At 41.1% G+C, this 18356-nt stretch overlaps 1 protein-coding gene across 2 annotated transcripts; it reads left to right on the top strand.

Annotated features, from left to right (window-relative positions):
- Window positions 1–472: 472 nt before the first annotated feature.
- Window positions 473–16478, top strand: LOC114003713 (cytochrome P450 2J6-like). Of its 2 annotated transcripts, XM_027750977.2 has the most exons (10): window positions 473–562; window positions 6872–6992; window positions 8370–8532; window positions 10276–10425; window positions 10878–11038; window positions 11718–11894; window positions 12544–12685; window positions 13604–13791; window positions 14616–14757; window positions 16036–16478. In XM_027750977.2, the coding sequence occupies exons 1-10, from the start codon at window positions 504–506 to the stop codon at window positions 16212–16214; spliced, it is 1482 nt and encodes a 493-aa protein (XP_027606778.1). In that variant the 5' UTR covers window positions 473–503; the 3' UTR covers window positions 16215–16478. The 2 variants fall into 2 exon arrangements, with proteins under 2 accessions (XP_027606778.1, XP_027606777.2); XM_027750976.2 differs by lacking the exon at window positions 473–562 and having other exon boundaries at window positions 6813–6992.
- The last annotated feature ends 1878 nt before the right edge of the window (window positions 16479–18356 follow it).

Here is an 18356-nt window from a genome sequence, read left to right as displayed (position 1 = left end):
CCTTTTTTTTTGGTCTTTTTTTTAGAGTGTGACTTCCTCTGAAAATTTGGGTTTGTGTAGATGAGTTTATTCTACTGACTCCAAACTCTCTCTAAGAATATATGCCTGCTGTAGCCATCTCTCTCGGACAATCTACAGTTTTCCCAAGCTGAAGTCCTTAGAAAACCAAAATATGTGATCCTTGGTGGTTAGTCAAGCCCCACCCACTCTTTTTTTAAGATCCGTAATTGAGATCTGTCTCTTTTTTCACTTAGAATTTTGTTTCCTTCTTAGTCTTGATACTGAGTCTAAGTGCCAATTATTGAACAGTTATTCAAGGTTATAAAGTGTCTTGCATAATGGTAACACCTCAGGCTGTTTCCTGTAGTTAAATGTTAAAATGCATTACTTCTTGCTGTTCTGAAATACTATAATTATTATGTAGTTTCTTTATAGAAGAAGAAACATCTGCACAATACCTGTGTGTTAGAATATGGTCTCTGAGATGAAAAAGAACTAAATTCATGCAACATCAAGCTAAATTAATGTCTTTAATTACAAAAAAAGGCAATTTAGTAATTAGGTGAGTATTTACTTTCTTCTTTTATTGTATTCAAGGTTAAGTTATGTGGAACACTAGTGAGAGGTTATTTTTTTCTCCAGCAGATTGTTCACTGCTTTCTAAATTTTTTTTTTCATTATTTCTTTTTTTTATGCTAAGTTTTAAACTCTTCTGGTGCAAATTTTGGAAGTGAAACAATGCACAGGTTCTGCTTGATCTGTGGAAAAGAGCAAATGAACTTAAGAAAGGGGCAAAACTTTTAATTTTTACTGATTTGTGGACCTCATAAGCTTTCAAGAGGTTTGCACTAATGTGTAGCAAACATGAACTTAAGAGGCTTACTTTTCATACTTGCTGATATATTAGATTTGACTTTTGACACTTGGTTCAAGAACTCAGCTAATGCTATGATATATCTTCAAGTCTGTATAGGGGATTAAGGGAATCCATACAATTGCAGAAGTTGTCTGTTTCCACATTTTATCATAATTTCTCTGAACAGGCTTGCTGAATTTTCCAGTCCGCAGTTTTCAGCTCAAAAAGTTTCAGCAAGATCAAGGTTATTGATTGCAAGGTTATTGAGTGTACATTATGATAATGAAATGTAAAGGTTTAACGCTATCCATGGGCTTCTTAAGAACTGCATTAAACTTCAAGAAACTGCATTATAGGTGTGGATACTAATTTCAGTTAGTTTTCTAATGAGTTCAATGTTTTTTGTGTTTGTGGGGTTAGTAAAAGAAAATGTGCTAAATGCAATCTTGCATCATTCAGTCTTGAAAAATATGTAAATGAGAATTTGTCTTTTTTTTTTTTTCTCTAGTGGATTGTAATAATTTCAACTGCATGTGGGAAACACAGGGGCAGTTTCAGGGGGCTGCAGAGCAGCGACATTGCAGCATTTTCTTGCCTTACTTTTCTGAGCAACCACCACTTGACTGCTCTGTGCTGTTTCATGCAGCTCTTCTGCTTTAGTGGGCTGCATTTGCAGATGCTTTTCCTGAAAGTGTGAAAGTGGAGCAGCAATCAGAGGGCAAGGACCATGCCTGTGTACCTTTTTTATCCATTTGTTTAGGTTTTGGGGCAGAGAAATGGAAACAGAAAAGTTTAATAAGCATAATTTTCAGCAGCATGGCTCTGTGAATCTTATACTTGCAGAGTTAAAAAGACAAAAAACTGAGAGAAGCAATTTGAAATTCACTACATTTTATGGTTTTATCAGTCAATTCAGACATGTTGATATGCTTACCAAAAATCACAGTGTTACTGAGTTATGCTATTGAGCAATCATTTATTCATCCAGTTTTTCAGATTTTGATGCTATTTGAGACTTTAAACTGAGTTACCTGATGAAATTATCTAACTTGACTTGCCTCCTACGTGCATCAGAATTTCATTTCTTCATATGTTTTTTTTGTCCTCGTTTTGTCCAGCTGGTCCCATCTGCTTAAAAGAAAGCAAGCACTATTCTATTTCTTGCTTGTGCATAGAATCATTTGTTAAGTTTGTAAGCTTTGCAACCGCTGAAAGCTGTTGATGTACGCATGCCATCAATGAGGGTATGATTTATACACTTAAGACTACCAGAATTAAGATGACTTAAGCCTTGAGGTTGCCTATTAATAAGGGTGATTATAATGCAACTTAAAAAAAAAAAAGAAAACAAAAAGAAAAAACTCCTGCTGAGTAAGGCTTGGCCCACCAAGAGGGTTAACCTGAGCCTTACCTTTTGGACACTGTGGGCAGGGTGTTTTCCTGCTGCTAGGTGAAACCTGTGGGCATGCTGAAAGTAGGATGAGGTGAAGTTATTTCACAAAAGCTTGTGATGAAGCTTGCAAGGAAGGGAAAAGCAAGGAAGCTCTTTTGTTATTGTGTACTTTAATACCTTCAGTATGCGTGAGCAGCAGCTCTTCGCATAAATCTTGCTCAAACTCCTCTGACACAAATACTATTGCAAGAGCTCACCAGTTAAGATGACAGATATTAAGTTTGGTTGTTTTGGACAGATGAGGAAACCTGCTTTTGTAATGAAGGTTTCAGGCCATAGGAGTGGGAAGCAAATGCAGCAGCTGAAGAGGACAGGGAAAGAACAGCATCTTCAGAAAGGTGTGAAGCAAATGATGAACGTGGTGTTCACAGGGTGGAAAGGGTTCCTGGCTCCCCTCCGCCCAGGGTGTGTGTCATGTGCTCTGCTGTAAAACCAGGGCTCATTTTTTATCTGTTGCAGAGACAGGCTCAGCATGTATTAGAAAACACTGCCTGGTTCCAAGCTGTGCATGTATTGCTTGGCATAGCAATGTGCTTGCTACCTGGCCTGGTGTCAAGCTAAACAGAGCAGACATTGCTAAGCAGGTTTGGGCTTTTTTTGTGGGTTTGTTATTTTGTTGTTGTTTTGGTTTATTTTCCAGTGGAGACACTAATTTGGATTTCTCAACTTAACTGTTCCTTCCTCCCCTGAACTCCCTGATCTTTCAAGAGCTTCATCTCAGGAGCTGTTACTTGGTCACTGGCATCAGAATTTCTCTGAGGAAAGAGTTACACAAACACTGTCCAGGCAAGCACTGAGAGAGGGAGAGCGTGGCTTAGAGCACAGAGCTGGAGTGAACATGGGACTGAGAAATCGGAGCAAAAGAAGTTCCCATTCTGTGTTTCTGTTCAGTTCAGGAAAAGAGAACTTTGCTTACGTGCATTATAAATAACTTTGATAGGTTTTTGCCTCCTGCTGTTGTCTGTGGTGTTGGGACCTGAAGACTGATGAGCTATTTGGGTTGCATAGACAAAGTATTGGAACGAAAATTGAGAACTTCAAATTCTGTTCCTAGATCTGTTCATAGCTTGTCTGTGACTCTCAGGAACTTGCTTTATCTCTCTGGGCCTAATCAACCCTGACATTCACTTTTCAAAAGAGTCTGAAGATTGAATAAAAGCCAAGTTGTAGATGGCAGGTATGACTGTTTCTGTTGAGTTCTTTCTCTGTATTTTCTTCCCACTCCTACAGTCTAAAACTTCCATTAGAAAAGGAGGTTTTCTGAGCTGACCAAACACCTGCCATCTCTGCCTATGAGGCCTTGGATAGTATTTGTCAGATAATAATGAGCAACTTGCATGGAGAGGTACTGCTCACATCTAATGAAGATATTGGAAGAAGGAAAACTGATTTTCCCCAAAACAACCTGCTTGCAAAAAGGTTCTCTGTAAACACCTGCCTCTACCTGCTTGCTCTCACCATTACTTTATTTGTATTTTGGTCCTTATTTCACCATTTGTGCACATTAACGGAGTTAATTTAAATACTATCACTCTGCATTACAATGAATTGTAAAAACCACCACTTTCTCTTCCTGCTAGTAATACCTAATCACCCCAGACATCCCAAAGTAAAACTGGTTGGTATATGTAATCTTAGAGAGATTTATCAACAAAGGATGGTAATTAATTTATTCATTTCCAAGTATATTTCTGAGGGTGTAGCAGGCTGAGACAGTGCATCACTGACATGGAGTGACAGCAGGACCACTAAAAGCAAGAGCCCTAGCTATTAGGAAGGAAAGTGACTGTTGTAAACATTCCTACTTTTGTTTTTCCATTGTTTTTGTTGTTGACCTCTGTTTCATTTGGGCTGTTGGTTTGGTTTGGTTTGGTTTGGTTTGGTAGTGCAGTGCTACTTAGACAAAAGCAATGCAGATCTTACACAGGTGCTGTGCTGCTGTACATCCTGATGGCGTGGGAGCTACAAAGGTCTGGTGCCCTTTCAGTCTCACTGGTTTGTGAAGTGCTGTATAATCTTGACAGTACTCTGCAGTAAGCTGCAGAGGAACTGAAGAGAGACAAGAATTTCGTAGGCTAAATCATAGTACAGGTTAGTTACCCTTCTCTCACTGGAGTGTCAGGAAGAAGTAATGGATATTGTGCAGACAGTCCTAATTATGGCATTTCCTAGTGTTTGAGTATTTGCAGCTTCAGCATTCTTTTTGACAGTTTTTCAGAGCGAGATCTAGTAGCCTGTTGGCTACTTCTTGCACTTGGAATGTCAGAAGTTGTGGATGTAACAGAAAATTCAAAGTAAGACTTGTTTGGATGACTTTCCCAGGGAGGGAGGTTTAGAGACAGCCTAGAACCAACTCCTCCTTCCTTGCAGAACAGTGTGGCTATTGCAAATATATACTGTCCTGACTGATTCCTGAGCACTGGAAGAAACTTCTGGAGTCCAACCCAGATTAATTCCCGTGTTAGGAAAGAATTTTTTTTCTCCAGAGAAATATTTTTACCCTTCTAAACATGGATAGAGATAAGGTACCTTGAATGCTACTGTTGAACTTGAATGAATGAATAAAATGTGAAAACATCTTTCAAAATGTGCCTTATGTCCTTTCTGCCAGCTAGTAAGTAACACCAATGGATTGTGCAAGTGGAGTTGCAAAGATGGGTTGAGTTTTTTAGGCAGCAAATCTTGAGAGAGAATGACAGCCCTCAGGGATAGCTCTACTCTGAGGAGGAGCAACAGCCTCAAAGAAAGTGCAGGGCAAGACAGCAGGGAGTGTGGTGGAGGCAGCAATTAAGAGCAGTAATGGCCCTTTCATGTCCTTTCTGCAGGGCTATGTATATTTTTGGGCAAGGAGTGAGCACACAAGGAGATCTTTATCTTGTACAGCCTTTTGCAGATATTTAGCTTTACTCTGCCCAATCAAGTTAGAGAAGCCAGCACATCATATCCTTTGGGGAGCACTGTGCAGCCCCATTCCTATCAGGTCTGCTGTTCTTCATGAGGCAGCTTGGTACCAACATCCCAAACAGCAAGTTCCACTTGCTGCGCTCTAGAAATCTGCTAAGAACTGCTCCTGTTTGTAGGGCTCTTTTTGTGTGTGTGTGTGTGTGTTGAGGAAGCCTTTGTATGTGCTGCTTCAGGTACTATGAATTCAAAATAAAGCAAAGATTTACAGGCTCTGGCATTAATTGTGGCTGAGCAGAACTCCTACTACTGAGAGAAGGCAGAAGCTAATGTATAAAACCTCATAGTGGACAAGAACTCAGTCCCAACAAGGACTTTGAAAGCCTTGGCTGCTGAGGGAGGCATCCATCTCTAGACCTGGTATGAAAAAGAGCCAACAGAGCTATCAGTCTGTGCTTCCAAACAAGCAACAGGGCTCTTTCATCCAGGGGTATGATGATCCCCGAAGAGCATTGACCTGTGCTCCCTGCCCTCCTGTACTCTGTGTGAGGAGACAGTGTACTGCTTCTGGCAGAATTTGGGCAGAACAAAAGCAAAGGCTGTTGTGTTCCCAGAGGAGTGCAGTGGGATTGCCTCGGTGGACTCCTGCTGTCAGTGAAGTCACTGGCACAAGGTAAAGTGCAGCCCATCAGGTTGCAGAACCCATCCCTGTGCTGTTCTGCAGACCTGTATCTCTGACAGTGCTATCACACCAGGACTTTTCCACAAGTAAAATGAGAAAAAGCAAGTGCACTTGTTCTCCTGGGATTCTTACAGACCCCCTGAGTTTGCACACTGCAACCTCCCCTCTCCTAGAACATCAGAAACTTGCCAGGCCCTCAGCAACCACTGTGGGGAAATGTTGCTCCAAACATACATAGCTGAGGTGGAATGTGCTGTGCTGTGAGGCAGCTGTGCTTCTGCAAGCTGTGTTAAAGGGCAGCTTCTGGGACCTAACAATGATGAACTGGGATATGAGGTCTGTTACACTTTTTGTCAATAGTACTAATTATGTTTGATCCTTCACTGTTCTCTTTGCAGTTCATCTGTGTTGTTTACTGTGAAAACTCAGGTTACAATACCTCATTACTCTTGGTTCCTAAGTCTGCATTTGCACCCACTCTTGAACAGGGTTACTGACTGCTTACTTTTGCCTCTGCCCCACAAATGCTACCTGGTGAATGCTCCTGTTCTTGTCTGTAGCTGGCTGACAGCTGCAGCTTTGTACCTGAGCTCTTGATGTGCACATAATCAGTGTTTTGAGTGACATCTTCTGTCAAACTGATTGATTGCTCAAAGGGATGTTTGTGGCTGAGGTTTCTGCCTTCTAGCCTCTGCTTGATCTTAAAGTCACGGTAGCTATTAGCATATTGCAGCATAGTGATGTATTAAATACATTCAAGAATGGGAAGACTCCTCATTGTCTCAGATCAGGAAGAGTGGTAGGAAAGAAGGGAAGTGAAAAATTCAGAAAGCTTCATTTTACTAGGGAAGAGTTAAGAAGAACAATCCAGAGTCATTTCAACAGAGAGATTCATAGCAGCTTTCTTGGTGATAAGAGTTTGGAGGTGTGAAATAATGATAAGTGTAATTCTCATATCCCTGGTTTTGTTTCTTCTTAGTGCACAGTTCTTGAAATTGCAATGGAAGAGTCGTGGTTTTCCTCCTGGACCAACCCCATTTCCCATCATTGGAAGCATGTGGTGGGTAAAGTTTAGAACTGATCATGGGAGCCTGAGAAAGGTATGTATTTGCAGATGTGAACTAAAGAGCTATTGAGGCAAAACCTGTAAAACACTGGTGGTGGCTGTTGATAGGCTGATGTGGTAGCAGGGAGAACTTAATCCTGAGAGAAGGTAACTTTTGGAAGTTAAATTAGGTGTCTAAACCTGTTAAGTAAAATCTGCAGACAGTGTGATTCATATGAAAGCTGGTATGTGTGCAACTTAAACAGAACTGAAGAGAGTAGATTTGCTTCAAAAAAGACTTCTGTTTTTAAGGGAGTGTTTAACCTTGAAAGAAAAAAGTGGTTCTCAGATTTTGCACCACAGGCATGTATTAAAAATCTTTTAAAACAAGGTGTCTTGAATTCAGAAGATGTGAAAAGGACACCAGGATGTCTTCTGCTGTCATGGGATGGAAATAAGATTGTATTCTGTGTGCAGCCAAATCCTTTGCTCTGTTGTTTCTATGGAGTCCAGTCTGGGATGTGCTCCTTGCAGATAAACTAAGGGTGTAAATGATGGTGAAAGGAAAGACCTAATGGGAAGACTTAGGTCCATCTAAACATGTTAATACAGATTCTTTCAGTTTTCTACATTCTCCACTGAGCCAAAACATCACAAAAGAATCCAGTGTGTTGATATATTTTTCAAGTTGTGACCTTTCCTTATGTGCTAAGGGCAACCTGCAGGTTTGGGGGTGCCTGGCTGCAGCTGGAGAGGACTGGCTTCAGGAAAAGAGAACTTAAAAGAGCTTGAGGCTTAATTTTTCTGATGGGTACATGTTCATCACTGTGAGAGGATGGAGCTGTACTGTTTCTTTGTCTAGAGTCAGGGACTTGGTCCTTTCAGAATACCCACAGCACTGCCTGAGAGCAGTCCCCATCACTACCCAGAGGTGGGATCTATGCTCAGATGCCTCAGTTGACAGTATTTGTGTATAAGAGGGAAAGAGTTCCCGCCACTGAAACTTGAAATCTGCAGTACTAGAAGGAGAGTTACACCTGGAATACATAATTTCAAGAAGTTCTGGTTGTTGCCTGAGTTGAAAATTGTAATGAAGAAAGGGCAGGTGAAATTTCACATGAAAGCTCATATAGATCTGTAGACACTCAGGGGCATTTACCTAATGGTTACTATTGCAAGGGCAATCCAAGGTAAGTGTTAAGAAGGGGAAGAGGGTTTATTCTTTCACTGCTTCCTTTTCTGTAAATTGTGTGTTCCCAGAGAGACCCCAGAACCTTTTTAGTAGGCACCCCCACTGCAAAACACAACCACTGTCCCTTTTCATCTCCTGAACCCCTGAGTAATGTCATACTGGAAGAGAGCAGCCCATCATGTGTGCATGTTGGTTGATGTTTCTGCCATGGGTATTTTTTGACATTGATCTAACCTGCAGATGGCAAAAACCTATGGCAACATCTGCACCTTGTGGTTGGGTCACAGACCTGTGGTGGTGCTCTATGGATTCCAAGCTGTGAAGGATGGTCTCACCACCAACTCAGAGGATGTTTCTGGGCGACTACAGACCTATGTCTTCAACAAGTTGGCAAATGGAAAGGGTAAGATGTTCATGTCCGTGGCAGGACTTCATCCTTGACTTTCTTTGCTTCCTTTCATGTTTTCCTCACTGGAAGTTCCCAGTTGACTTATTCTATCTGCTCAAGGTGAATCATATAATTCTGTAGCATCACCCTAAGTGGTCTCCAAAGTCCCACTGTCACATATATGTTTCAGAATCTCACCAGAGCAGCAATATTTATATGTAGCTAGGTCTTGTTTGTCAATTCTTAATGTTGTCTGTATGTCCCAATTTGAAATAATTTGGAGCTTGCAGCCTCCTCTGCAAGCTGAGTCTCAAGTAATTCTTTATGCTCCTAGCTGTTTGTTTAGAGCAAAAGTTGCTGTAGGAAAGCAGTGCTGTGAATAAGATCTAGCCTTGTTCTGAAGTACAAAGTCACAGGAAGGTGACTGGGGCTTTAAATGTATTAGCCAGAGCGTAGGTGCAACATATCCTTGTTCAGAGCTTCTTATTGTGCTATCAGAGACACTGCTGAATTGTGGTGGATGGAGAATAAAGACAGTGCTGTGTTTAAAACAGAAATAATTGAACTTACTTCCATCAGGCTCTTATCCAGAGTAGATAGAGCAGATGCTTTTATCCTCAGTCATGATTTCTTGCATGTTATTTACAATCTGGAAACCTTTAAGTTAAAGTACTAGCTAATATAAGTAGAAAAAAACCTCTTTAAGGAATAGAGATTATGAAGTCTGGAGCCATTTCAGTCCATTTGGAAGGATCTGTATTGACACTTTTTATCTGGGTGCTGTGGAGAAAAGCAACTGAACTCTGGTCGCAGGAAGCTGTTTGCAGACTGGCTAAAGCCTGTTCTTCCTTCTCTGGTTTTTGCTGAGTGGTTCTTGCCCTGGCTTCATTGTCTTTCCAGGAGGGACCTGGACCAGGGAAAGAGCTCAGTATCTGGTGTAAAAGCAGGATCCCTAAAAGCCAGAGACTTTGTAGCATAGACAGTGAGTGCTCAGAACCAATTATCCACTTTATTTTTGAAGCATAAGCAACAGGGAGATGTGATGATATCCAGAAGTTTTGCATAAGGTTGAGAAGCTCAAGCACAGGAAATGCCCAGACCTCCCCAATAACCTCCACAAAAATCTTTCTGTTGGTTGTGAGTAGCTTAATCAGAGACACCACCAGGTTTCCAGGTGGAGGAAACCTGAACTTACTTTTGGTTGAGGAAAGCTGTGTTTGCCATTCCTGCGGATTTAACATGTGGCAACATCTGTAAGGATGCAATGTCCTCACAGGGATGTTGGCAAGCACAGCTTACAAGTAAGTATTAATTGTATTAGAAGATTGTACGAGATAATAAATTAGGTCTTGTAAGAGGTTGCATCAACTGGGCTACAAGCCTTTCTATATGGATAAGGGGAAAGATTAATTTTTTTTCAAAGCCTGGGCAAATAAAAGGCAACAACCAACCCACATTATTGCAGCTTTCAGCAGGCTGCTGGGTGGAGGTTTGAGTGATGACCGCTGTTCTTGGATGCTTCAGAAAGAATAGGACTAGGTTTGGAAAGCATGTGGGTGAGGCCAGAGACCTGAGTAAGTTTTTTTGCAGGGCTGGGAATATCTTAACCAAGGTGTTTACTCTGCCTCTTATAACATACAATTAAAAGAACACTCCTCTTTGAACAGCAGCATGGTGAGAAGGTGATTCTTATGGTGTTTATCATTTACAATTGTATGAATGTTAACATGACATAAAATTGATTCTTGTTGGATGAAGGTATCTTGGTCTCCAATGGTCTCATCTGGAAACAACAGAGACATTTTGGAATCGGAGCTCTCCGAAAACTGGGAATGGGGAATAAAGGAATGGAGCGTGGGATACAAACTGAGGCCCATTACCTGGTCGAGTTCTTCAGAGACAAAGATGGTACGGCTTTGGCACAGTGCTTGGGAACTGACACAGAGTCTGCAGGACTCTGAGGGCGAATACTGTTTTTGCTCCAGAATGAAGTGGGTTTGGGCACATCTTAGATTTAAAGTGCAATCGAAACTGTACAGTCAGACCTCAGCAATGTGTATTTTGGGATCAACACCAAGACTGAGTTTCCAAAAAAAAAAATAAAAAAAAAGAAAACAAACAAAAAACCTCTAAGTCTGGGAGTTAAAGATTTGATGCCTTGCTGTCCTCATTTTTGAATGAGGTTTATCTTTTATTACATTTGCCAGTGAATTTTGTGTTTGTGAGTAACACAGTTTGTGAATAACAGTCTAAATACCATAGAGGGCATCTATTATAAAATGTCACTGTGATCTTGCTTCCCAAATAGCAAAGTAGGTAAAGGAAGTGCTTTGGAGATGAATGCTTTTCTCTGTCTGCAGGAAAAGCTGTTGACCCTTCCTTCCCCATTGTCCATGCTGTCTCTAATGTGATCTGTGCTGTGGTTTTTGGACATCGCTTCTCCCTAGAAGATGAAACCTTCCATCAGCTGATTGAGGCATACAATGCTATGGTGGCTTTTGGGAACAGCCGCATTTATTTTGTGAGAAAATTACTTATTTAATATGCACCTTATTTGTTTATTGAGCACGTTATTTATTGCAATATAATTATACAATGATCTATTATGATAGTTATTGCATTATTTAATACTGATAAAAATGTTGACTGTGAATATGAACTGGACCTGCAGTGCTTTGGGTTTGACATAATTCAGTTATGAATATTACATTAATAATCTTTATTAGAATGTCCCAGCAAAGGCAATATGCTTGGGATACTGAACTTTTCTGTAGGAGAAACACCAAGGTTGTTAAGGTGAAAAGGTAATACTCTTTGTGTGAGAATGAAAGAGAATGAATCTTTTTTCCTGTGTGCTAAGGTATTAGAGATAAATGTTTATTAATATGAGATTTATTAATAATAATACATGTTACATCTATCTGCAAAAGCAGATTATTTTGTTGGTGAATTAACAGTGGAGTTATGCAGTAAGAATAGGAAAGATTCCAGGATGGAAACCGTGTTGTCTTTAATTTGGGGTTTTAATGTGTGTTCATGTACTCCACATGTACCCAACATTTCTCTTTGGTGACACGGCATTTTTCCAAGAGAAATTAAGTCAGCAATTTAGCACCAAAAATGTCCACACTGTATCTCTATCACCAGTCTTCTCATATGGTTTTCACTTACTGCCTTTGTGTTGAATGCTTGCTCCACAGATCAGTGAAATTTTCACCTGGGCTGCAGAACGTCTCTCAGGATCTCTACAGAAAGCAGTATTTTCACGGGATTTTGTTTGTTCCTTTGTAAGGCAGGAAATCAAAAGCCACAGGGAAAAAGGCAGAATAGGTGAACCAGAAGATTTCATTGACTTTTACCTGGATCAGATAGAGAAAGTGAGTAATTCATGCTGTATGTAACACAGATCCAGTCATAAAGGGTTCTCTGTCCCTTCCCTACAGTTGTCTGTACACACCAGCATTAGTACAGAGCTCTACAACTACAGTTTAAAAACCCTACTGTCAAAGTCAAAATATGACCTTTGAATAGTTTGTTCAATAACTTGTTCTAGTAGTACACATTATTTACATTGGCTTGTTGTCATCCTGTGGAATCCTTAGTGAGGGCTGGGCAGTGGGCGGTAGGGAGGACCTTGAAAAGGTTGGGGTATTTAGATGGCTGCCTAATTCTGATTCTTTGTGCCTTATTAATATTTGCTTTTATTATTTTTGTGCTTAGTAGTACTGTATGATTATAAGAACAATTTTAAAATGATGGCAAAAACATAGCATAAATATTTTGAAAGGGTAACATATATATTATACTTTGAAATGTGTTTTCTGCTGTGGAAGTAAACAGAAGGTAGCATAACAGTATCAAGGTACTCATTTGAGGAAAGTCTTTGCAGAACCTGTGTTCTGCTCAGGTACCTGTATTTTTCTCTGCCCTCCAGAAATATTTTTCCTTTAAATACAGTGATTGCTGTCTGTCTCAGTGCTGTTACACAGATGTACCCCATTTTACATTTCTCCTTGACACCTGTAGACTAAAAATATCCCGAATTCTACATTTGATGAAGACAACATGGTGCAGTCTGTTTTTGACCTTTTCTTTGGTGGCACAGAGACCACGGCCACCACTCTGCGTTGGGCTCTGCTCTATATGTTGGCTTATCCTGACATCCAAGGTGAGTTGTAGACACAAACATGGGTATGATTCAAGTTGAAGAATTAACTGTTCTACTTTTCTTTTTCTTTTTTTTTGGCTAAGACCAAGTTTTTCTTAAAATCAAGTTTTCCTTTTTTTTTTTTTTTTTAAGATTATATTCTTGAGGTTTGTTTTTAATAAGCCAGTGTTGCAAAAAAATTTCAGAGAGATATTTTAAAATAATTTCAGGGATGTTCAGCTTCTGACAGTGAATTTTGTCTTGCTGATTTTTGTCAGACTGTTTCAGTACTGTAAGCATATCTTTTTCATTCTTTTGATGCTAGAATGCTGGAAAAACAGAACCCTGTGCACACATATACCTTTGAAATGCTGATAAAATAAAAGAACCCTCTGAGCTTACTAGTTTAGGTTTTAAGTATGAAATCTGACCTTAAACCCTCTAAGACTGTATAAACTGTGTTAGTTACTGAAGCTGAGATAACAGCCCAAAGAGATTAACAGTTGGTGATGGTGTAGTAATATTTTCCTGTTTCAGTTCTCAGCATTACATCAGTTTGTTGTGATGGCTTCCTTGCCATACCCTCATTAGTGTGCTGTGAGTCTGTATTTACCTAGAGTAAAAATAATAGCTTAACCGAATTGATCTCTTCATAAGAAGTTTTTGTTTCAGTTAAAGTTTGCTCCTCTTCCTTTAAATATAAAGCTCAATAAATCTGTTGGGTCTGAACACAGAACCTATCAACTAGGAAACAGAGTGTAGTAAAATCATAACTGTATAGATATAAAAATGTATTTAGAGTTTAACATACCGTAAGTATAAATTACTTATATATTGTAGTTTTTTCTATCAGTACTATAATCCAAAAAGGAAATGAATGCGCTGTTTCATGCTAAACAGTGTTCTTATATCTATAATGGATTTCTTTTTTTTTTTCAGAAAAAGTTCAGAAGGAGTTGGATGCTGTTCTGAGTCCCTCCCATCTCATCTGCTATGAGGATCGGAAGAAGCTGCCATATACAAATGCTGTGGTTCATGAGATCTTACGCTTCAGTAGCATTGTTTTAATCACGATTCCTAGAGAAACAGTGAAGGATACAACTGTTTTGGGGTATCGGCTTCCAAAGGTACAGATATCCTTCGTGTTCCAATGTGATCTTTGGCCTTGAGTTAAGGTCCTTGCAGTTGTGTTTACCACTAAGCCCTTTTCCCTCCAGTTCAGGATGGATGGGTGTTGGTGATGGCACTGGCAGACAGCACTTCTCCCCTGCCATGCCCTCTGGCCTGTGACTTTTCTCATAAATGACTGACAGTGCTTGCCAAAAGCCCAGTTTCACCCTAACTAAACTAGTGTTCTGTGAGAGTGCTGATGGTGTACTTTCCAAGAGGGTGTGATTTTAAATACTTTATAAGCATTTGAGCTCTTACACTTCCACAAGACCACAGAGAAGACCTGCCCAAAATGGACAGTGGTGTCCATAGGGAAGGCGCTGCAGACTATTAATGCCAGGATATTGTCTGCCATGTGGACAACTGAGAGATGGGATGTTTTCTTCATTGGTGATGTCTGAGACAACACTAAGCATTTACTGCATTCACCTAGGACTTCTTTTTCTTATTATGACCTCTCTGGCATCATATTTGAAATATAATGAAGATGTTTTCCCACAACCAACTTCTTCTGAACTGCCACCTAACAGATTGGAAATAAAGGCACAAGAAAGAATACAGCAGGGAAATCCCTGAACCTGAAATAGTGAAGTTTCTTTGCTTATTTGTTTTTTGAGAAAAACCCCTCAGAACTGTTTGAGATTCATTTTCTTTTTCCTAATAAAATAATCTTTCATTTCTGCGGCCTCTCCATGTGCAGAATTATAGTTGGAATCTGTTTGTGTCCTTTTCTTCTTAATGTCTGAGAGTCATAACTGCACCAACAACATCTTCCTTTCAGGGCACTCTAATTATGGCAAACATAGACTCTACTCTTTTTGACCCTGACTACTGGGAGACTCCTCACCAGTTCAACCCTGGTCATTTCTTGGACAAGGATGGAAATTTTGTGACCCGAGAGGCCTTCTTAGCCTTCTCAGCAGGTAGGTGCACTGAGAACTGAGCCCGCTTGTGTGGGTTAGGTGAAGCTGTGTAATTTTGACTGTGGAGAAGGCCAAAGGGGAGTATAATCCCAAAGTACAGAAGCACATGGTTTTCCCAGGCCAGAAAAATGACTGACCGCCAAAAAAAGTTGCTTGGTAACTGTACAAAAACTTGCTCTTAGATTTTTGTGAAAATGCAGAGAAAGTAAAAGGAGTAAGGCCCTAGAATTCCCAATCATTTGTGGACTTGAGTCCTTACGCTGTTGTCCCTGGTCATCCTCTGCATATGCCAGATTATGCTCTTACAGTGGCTGTTCTGTGGCAGGCTGCTGTGCTGGAGCTGATTTATTTTGTATAAATAATTCCATATTCATGAGTGCAGAAAGATGAATAGAAGATCCAGAAGCTGGATCAAATACATCCCAGCTGGCTATGTCTTTCCTGTGGAGCTTCTGGAGTCACTCTTTCACCAGTGTGGGAGTTTATAGAAGCTTAAACAAACAAAAGCTCTTGAGTATCATGCCAGGAGGGAATAGCCTGGTTGTCAGAGCCCTCAACAGAGATGTGAAAATGTCAGGCTCAGGTTTCTGGCCTAAATTGGGCAAAAGAGGAATTTGAACATTAGTTTCTCACATCCAAGTCAAATGAGTTAACCACTACATTTCAAAGTTTGTCACTGTCTGTCTCTAGGAATTATATCCTGCACAGAGTTAATTAATAAATTGGGAAGAGATTTTTCTGTAACAAGTTGTTTTCACTGAAAGCATTATGTGGGAAAATGTTTCATCAGATGTAGAATGTCTTCTGTATTCTGATTTTTCACTGTTATTTGTGAAGACAAGTCAGCCTGTTCTAAGTGGAAGCTGTGAGGCAACCTAAAGATACTTTCTTGTTTTTCTTATTTGGAATCAAGAGACTGAGAGTCCATTCATAGAACTGGAGAGTCCTATAGGTTCATGGCTAGGCTTTGCGAACGAAGATTTGGAAAGGGCTCTACCCACATTTGTTACAAGTGCGCTGGTGGCTAAAAAGGCCGAAGAAAGAAACTTCTGAGAAGCAACCTTGGTATCTTTTTCTGTAATCCAAGCAGGTCCTGCAAAGATGGATTGCAGACATCTCAATTGTTTGCCCAGTTCAATCTGAGAGGAAAACATCAAATTCAGCAAAGCTCTTTGTTCCTTGATGAGGCTGAGCAATGCTCCTGTGAAAAGCTGGGAAGCAGGTTCTGGTTACAGACCTCGCTGGGGACTGACTTCTCTTTCCCTTCACCCTCTGCAGGCCACCGTGCTTGTCTGGGAGAGGTGCTGGCCAAGATGGAGCTTTTCATCATCTTCTGCAGGCTGTTGCAGACATTCAAGTTCACTACACCAGAAGGAGTTCAGGAAGTCAACACAGACTTTGTCTTTGGGAGCACCATGAAACCCCATCCATACAAGCTCTGTGCAGTTCCGCGCTAGGCTGTGAGGTGTTAGAGATTTAAGAAAGAGGCGTGGCCACAGGTTTGCTGATATTTGTGCCACTTTTATGGCTTTCATTTTTACATCAAGTTCAGTGTGAATCTGTCCTTGCTGTGTTATAGGGCTAAGAAGCCAGCCTTGAAAAATACTCTGCTTTTCCCTGCTTCTGGAAAATGTCTGTACTTCTTTTTCTTTCCCTGTTGTGTTACCAATGAAATAAACATAGACAATTGTCTAGTCTTACAAAAATTCGTCAGGAATCTTCCTGGAGGGTGAAGGAACTTTAAAGCCAGATGCTGAGGGGGCTTCCCACATGTTCTCAAATCCTGGTGTATGGGAATGCTGTTCCCAGAGGTGGTGGCTCTGGGCATTGCCAGAGCCCCTAGGTATGGTTGCATGGGAATAGAGAGTAGTGGAGGGGAATCTCAACTGGCTGTGAGGCAGCTGCTTTGTCTGTTTAGCTGAGAGTCATGGGGAGATGATTACTTGAAACTGGAAGCAACAGAGGTACAACAGCACAGCCCTTCGTTTGGGTGTTAGGCTCCTGACTTGTGCTGAAAGCAAAGGTAAACTCCTATTCCCTACTGGAGAATTGCAGGGGGGAACCCCACTGCTGGGGAAACACAGTGGGTGTAAGTGGTAATAGAGCAGTGAACTGGCCTGAAAATCCCATGAAAGAGGGAGCCTCTCACGCTGTGGGGTTTGTAATGACCATGATGTACAACAAACTGAGTTGGCCATGTCTCTTTATGGATGCTGTGGGAAGATGGATAGGGTTAAACCTGGAGGGGATTCAGAATTTTACGGTAAAAAGGAGCTGCAGCTCCCTGGATGGACTGAAGCCAACGTGCTCCCTGGCACAGTGATAAACATCTACTCAGAGAAACAGAACAGAGTGTGGAACAACGTGGAGACTGCGTGGCCCCCTCCATTCTAATCCCAGCCAAATGGGAGAGCATTGTGGTACTGAGACCATGCAGTACCTGTCTGGTAAGGGAGAATCAAGATGTTCTGCTGATGAAGACAACAACCATGTCAAACCCCCTCCTCAGGTGCCACAGCACGACCAACCCCCTCCCCCCCCCCAGTTAGGTACACCAATCAGAAATAAAAGGTATTTATGACTAGAGCCACTCAAATTCCACCCAAACATAAAGAAAATAGAATAAAAGAAAGTTGGGGATAGGGGGAAAGTGGGATAAGACTTCCACCAAAACTGCTGAGATCAGTCAACAGGCTGAGTCCCTCTTCTCCCCCACCAGAGGGACACCTGGGGTGAGAAATATACTCTACATGCATTAAATGCTGCTTTTAGAACTAGAGCTTTTGTTTGTGCTTACCCCATAGCATATTAGTAGATTGTTTCGTATCAGAACTTGTGCTTACTTAATATATGTATCAGTAGATTGGTTTAAAACATGTTTTTGCATAGACAACTATCACCGACAACCTTCAAACCTTATTAATCTGTCACAATTTGTATTAATAAAAAGTGTTATTCTAAAAACTGTTAAAGCGAGTCCTTGCAGTTGCCGGCAGTGGATAACACCAGTTGCAGGACCCGCTGAGGGGCCTTGGCTCTGCTGAGTTCCCCCTAACAAGGGAGATCAGGTACCCTCTGATCTTGTGAATCTCTCAGTGAAGGGTCTCATTACGAGATGCTGACAGACTGTCTGACATCAGGGTCTCCACTTTCCTAAGGGACCGAGAAACAAAAATCTGAACTCCCACCTTTCACGTGACAGATGCCCAAATGCACAGTTAAGGGGACAGCTTGCAGTCCTGTGGAGCAAAGCTTGGTACCTGCAAAGGAGGAGCAGGGTAGGAGACATTGAAGTGGTGTTTCCTAAAAGCTGTGTGTGAATCAAAGTTTATGGGAGTTCTGTGTGAGCACGGGGCAGCTGCACACAAACAGCCTTCTGACAGGAGCCTGTCAGCAGAGCTGCTGAGTTTGAGTGCATGCTGGGAGGAGCAGTGCCCAAGCAGGGCTAGTGGCAGCAAGTGCCAGAAGCCACTCTCACTGTGAGGTTGGCTTTGTTACCCAGCAAGATTTAAAATTCAGGATCAGAGTGAGGACTGCTAGTAGGTATAGCACATGCACTGTTGCTTTATCCATTTCTTTCCTTGAGGAAAAGGCTTCAC

The sequence above is a fragment of the Pipra filicauda genome, unplaced genomic scaffold (genome assembly GCF_003945595.2).
Source record: "Pipra filicauda isolate LSUMZ 115617 unplaced genomic scaffold, ASM394559v2 scaffold98_size3848907_pilon, whole genome shotgun sequence".
Classification (NCBI taxonomy): domain Eukaryota; kingdom Metazoa; phylum Chordata; class Aves; order Passeriformes; family Pipridae; genus Pipra; species Pipra filicauda.
This window is presented reverse-complemented; position numbering and strand designations above follow the sequence as displayed.

Coding starts and splice junctions, on each gene's coding strand:
- LOC114003713 (XM_027750977.2), top strand. CDS start 504: ATGCAACATCAAGCTAAATTAATGTCTTTAATTACAAAAAAAGGCAAT. Junction 10,426..10,877: donor GTTCTTCAGAGACAAAGATG/GTACGGCTTTGG, acceptor CTCTGTCTGCAG/GAAAAGCTGTTGACCCTTCC. Junction 11,895..12,543: donor ACCTGGATCAGATAGAGAAA/GTGAGTAATTCA, acceptor TGACACCTGTAG/ACTAAAAATATCCCGAATTC.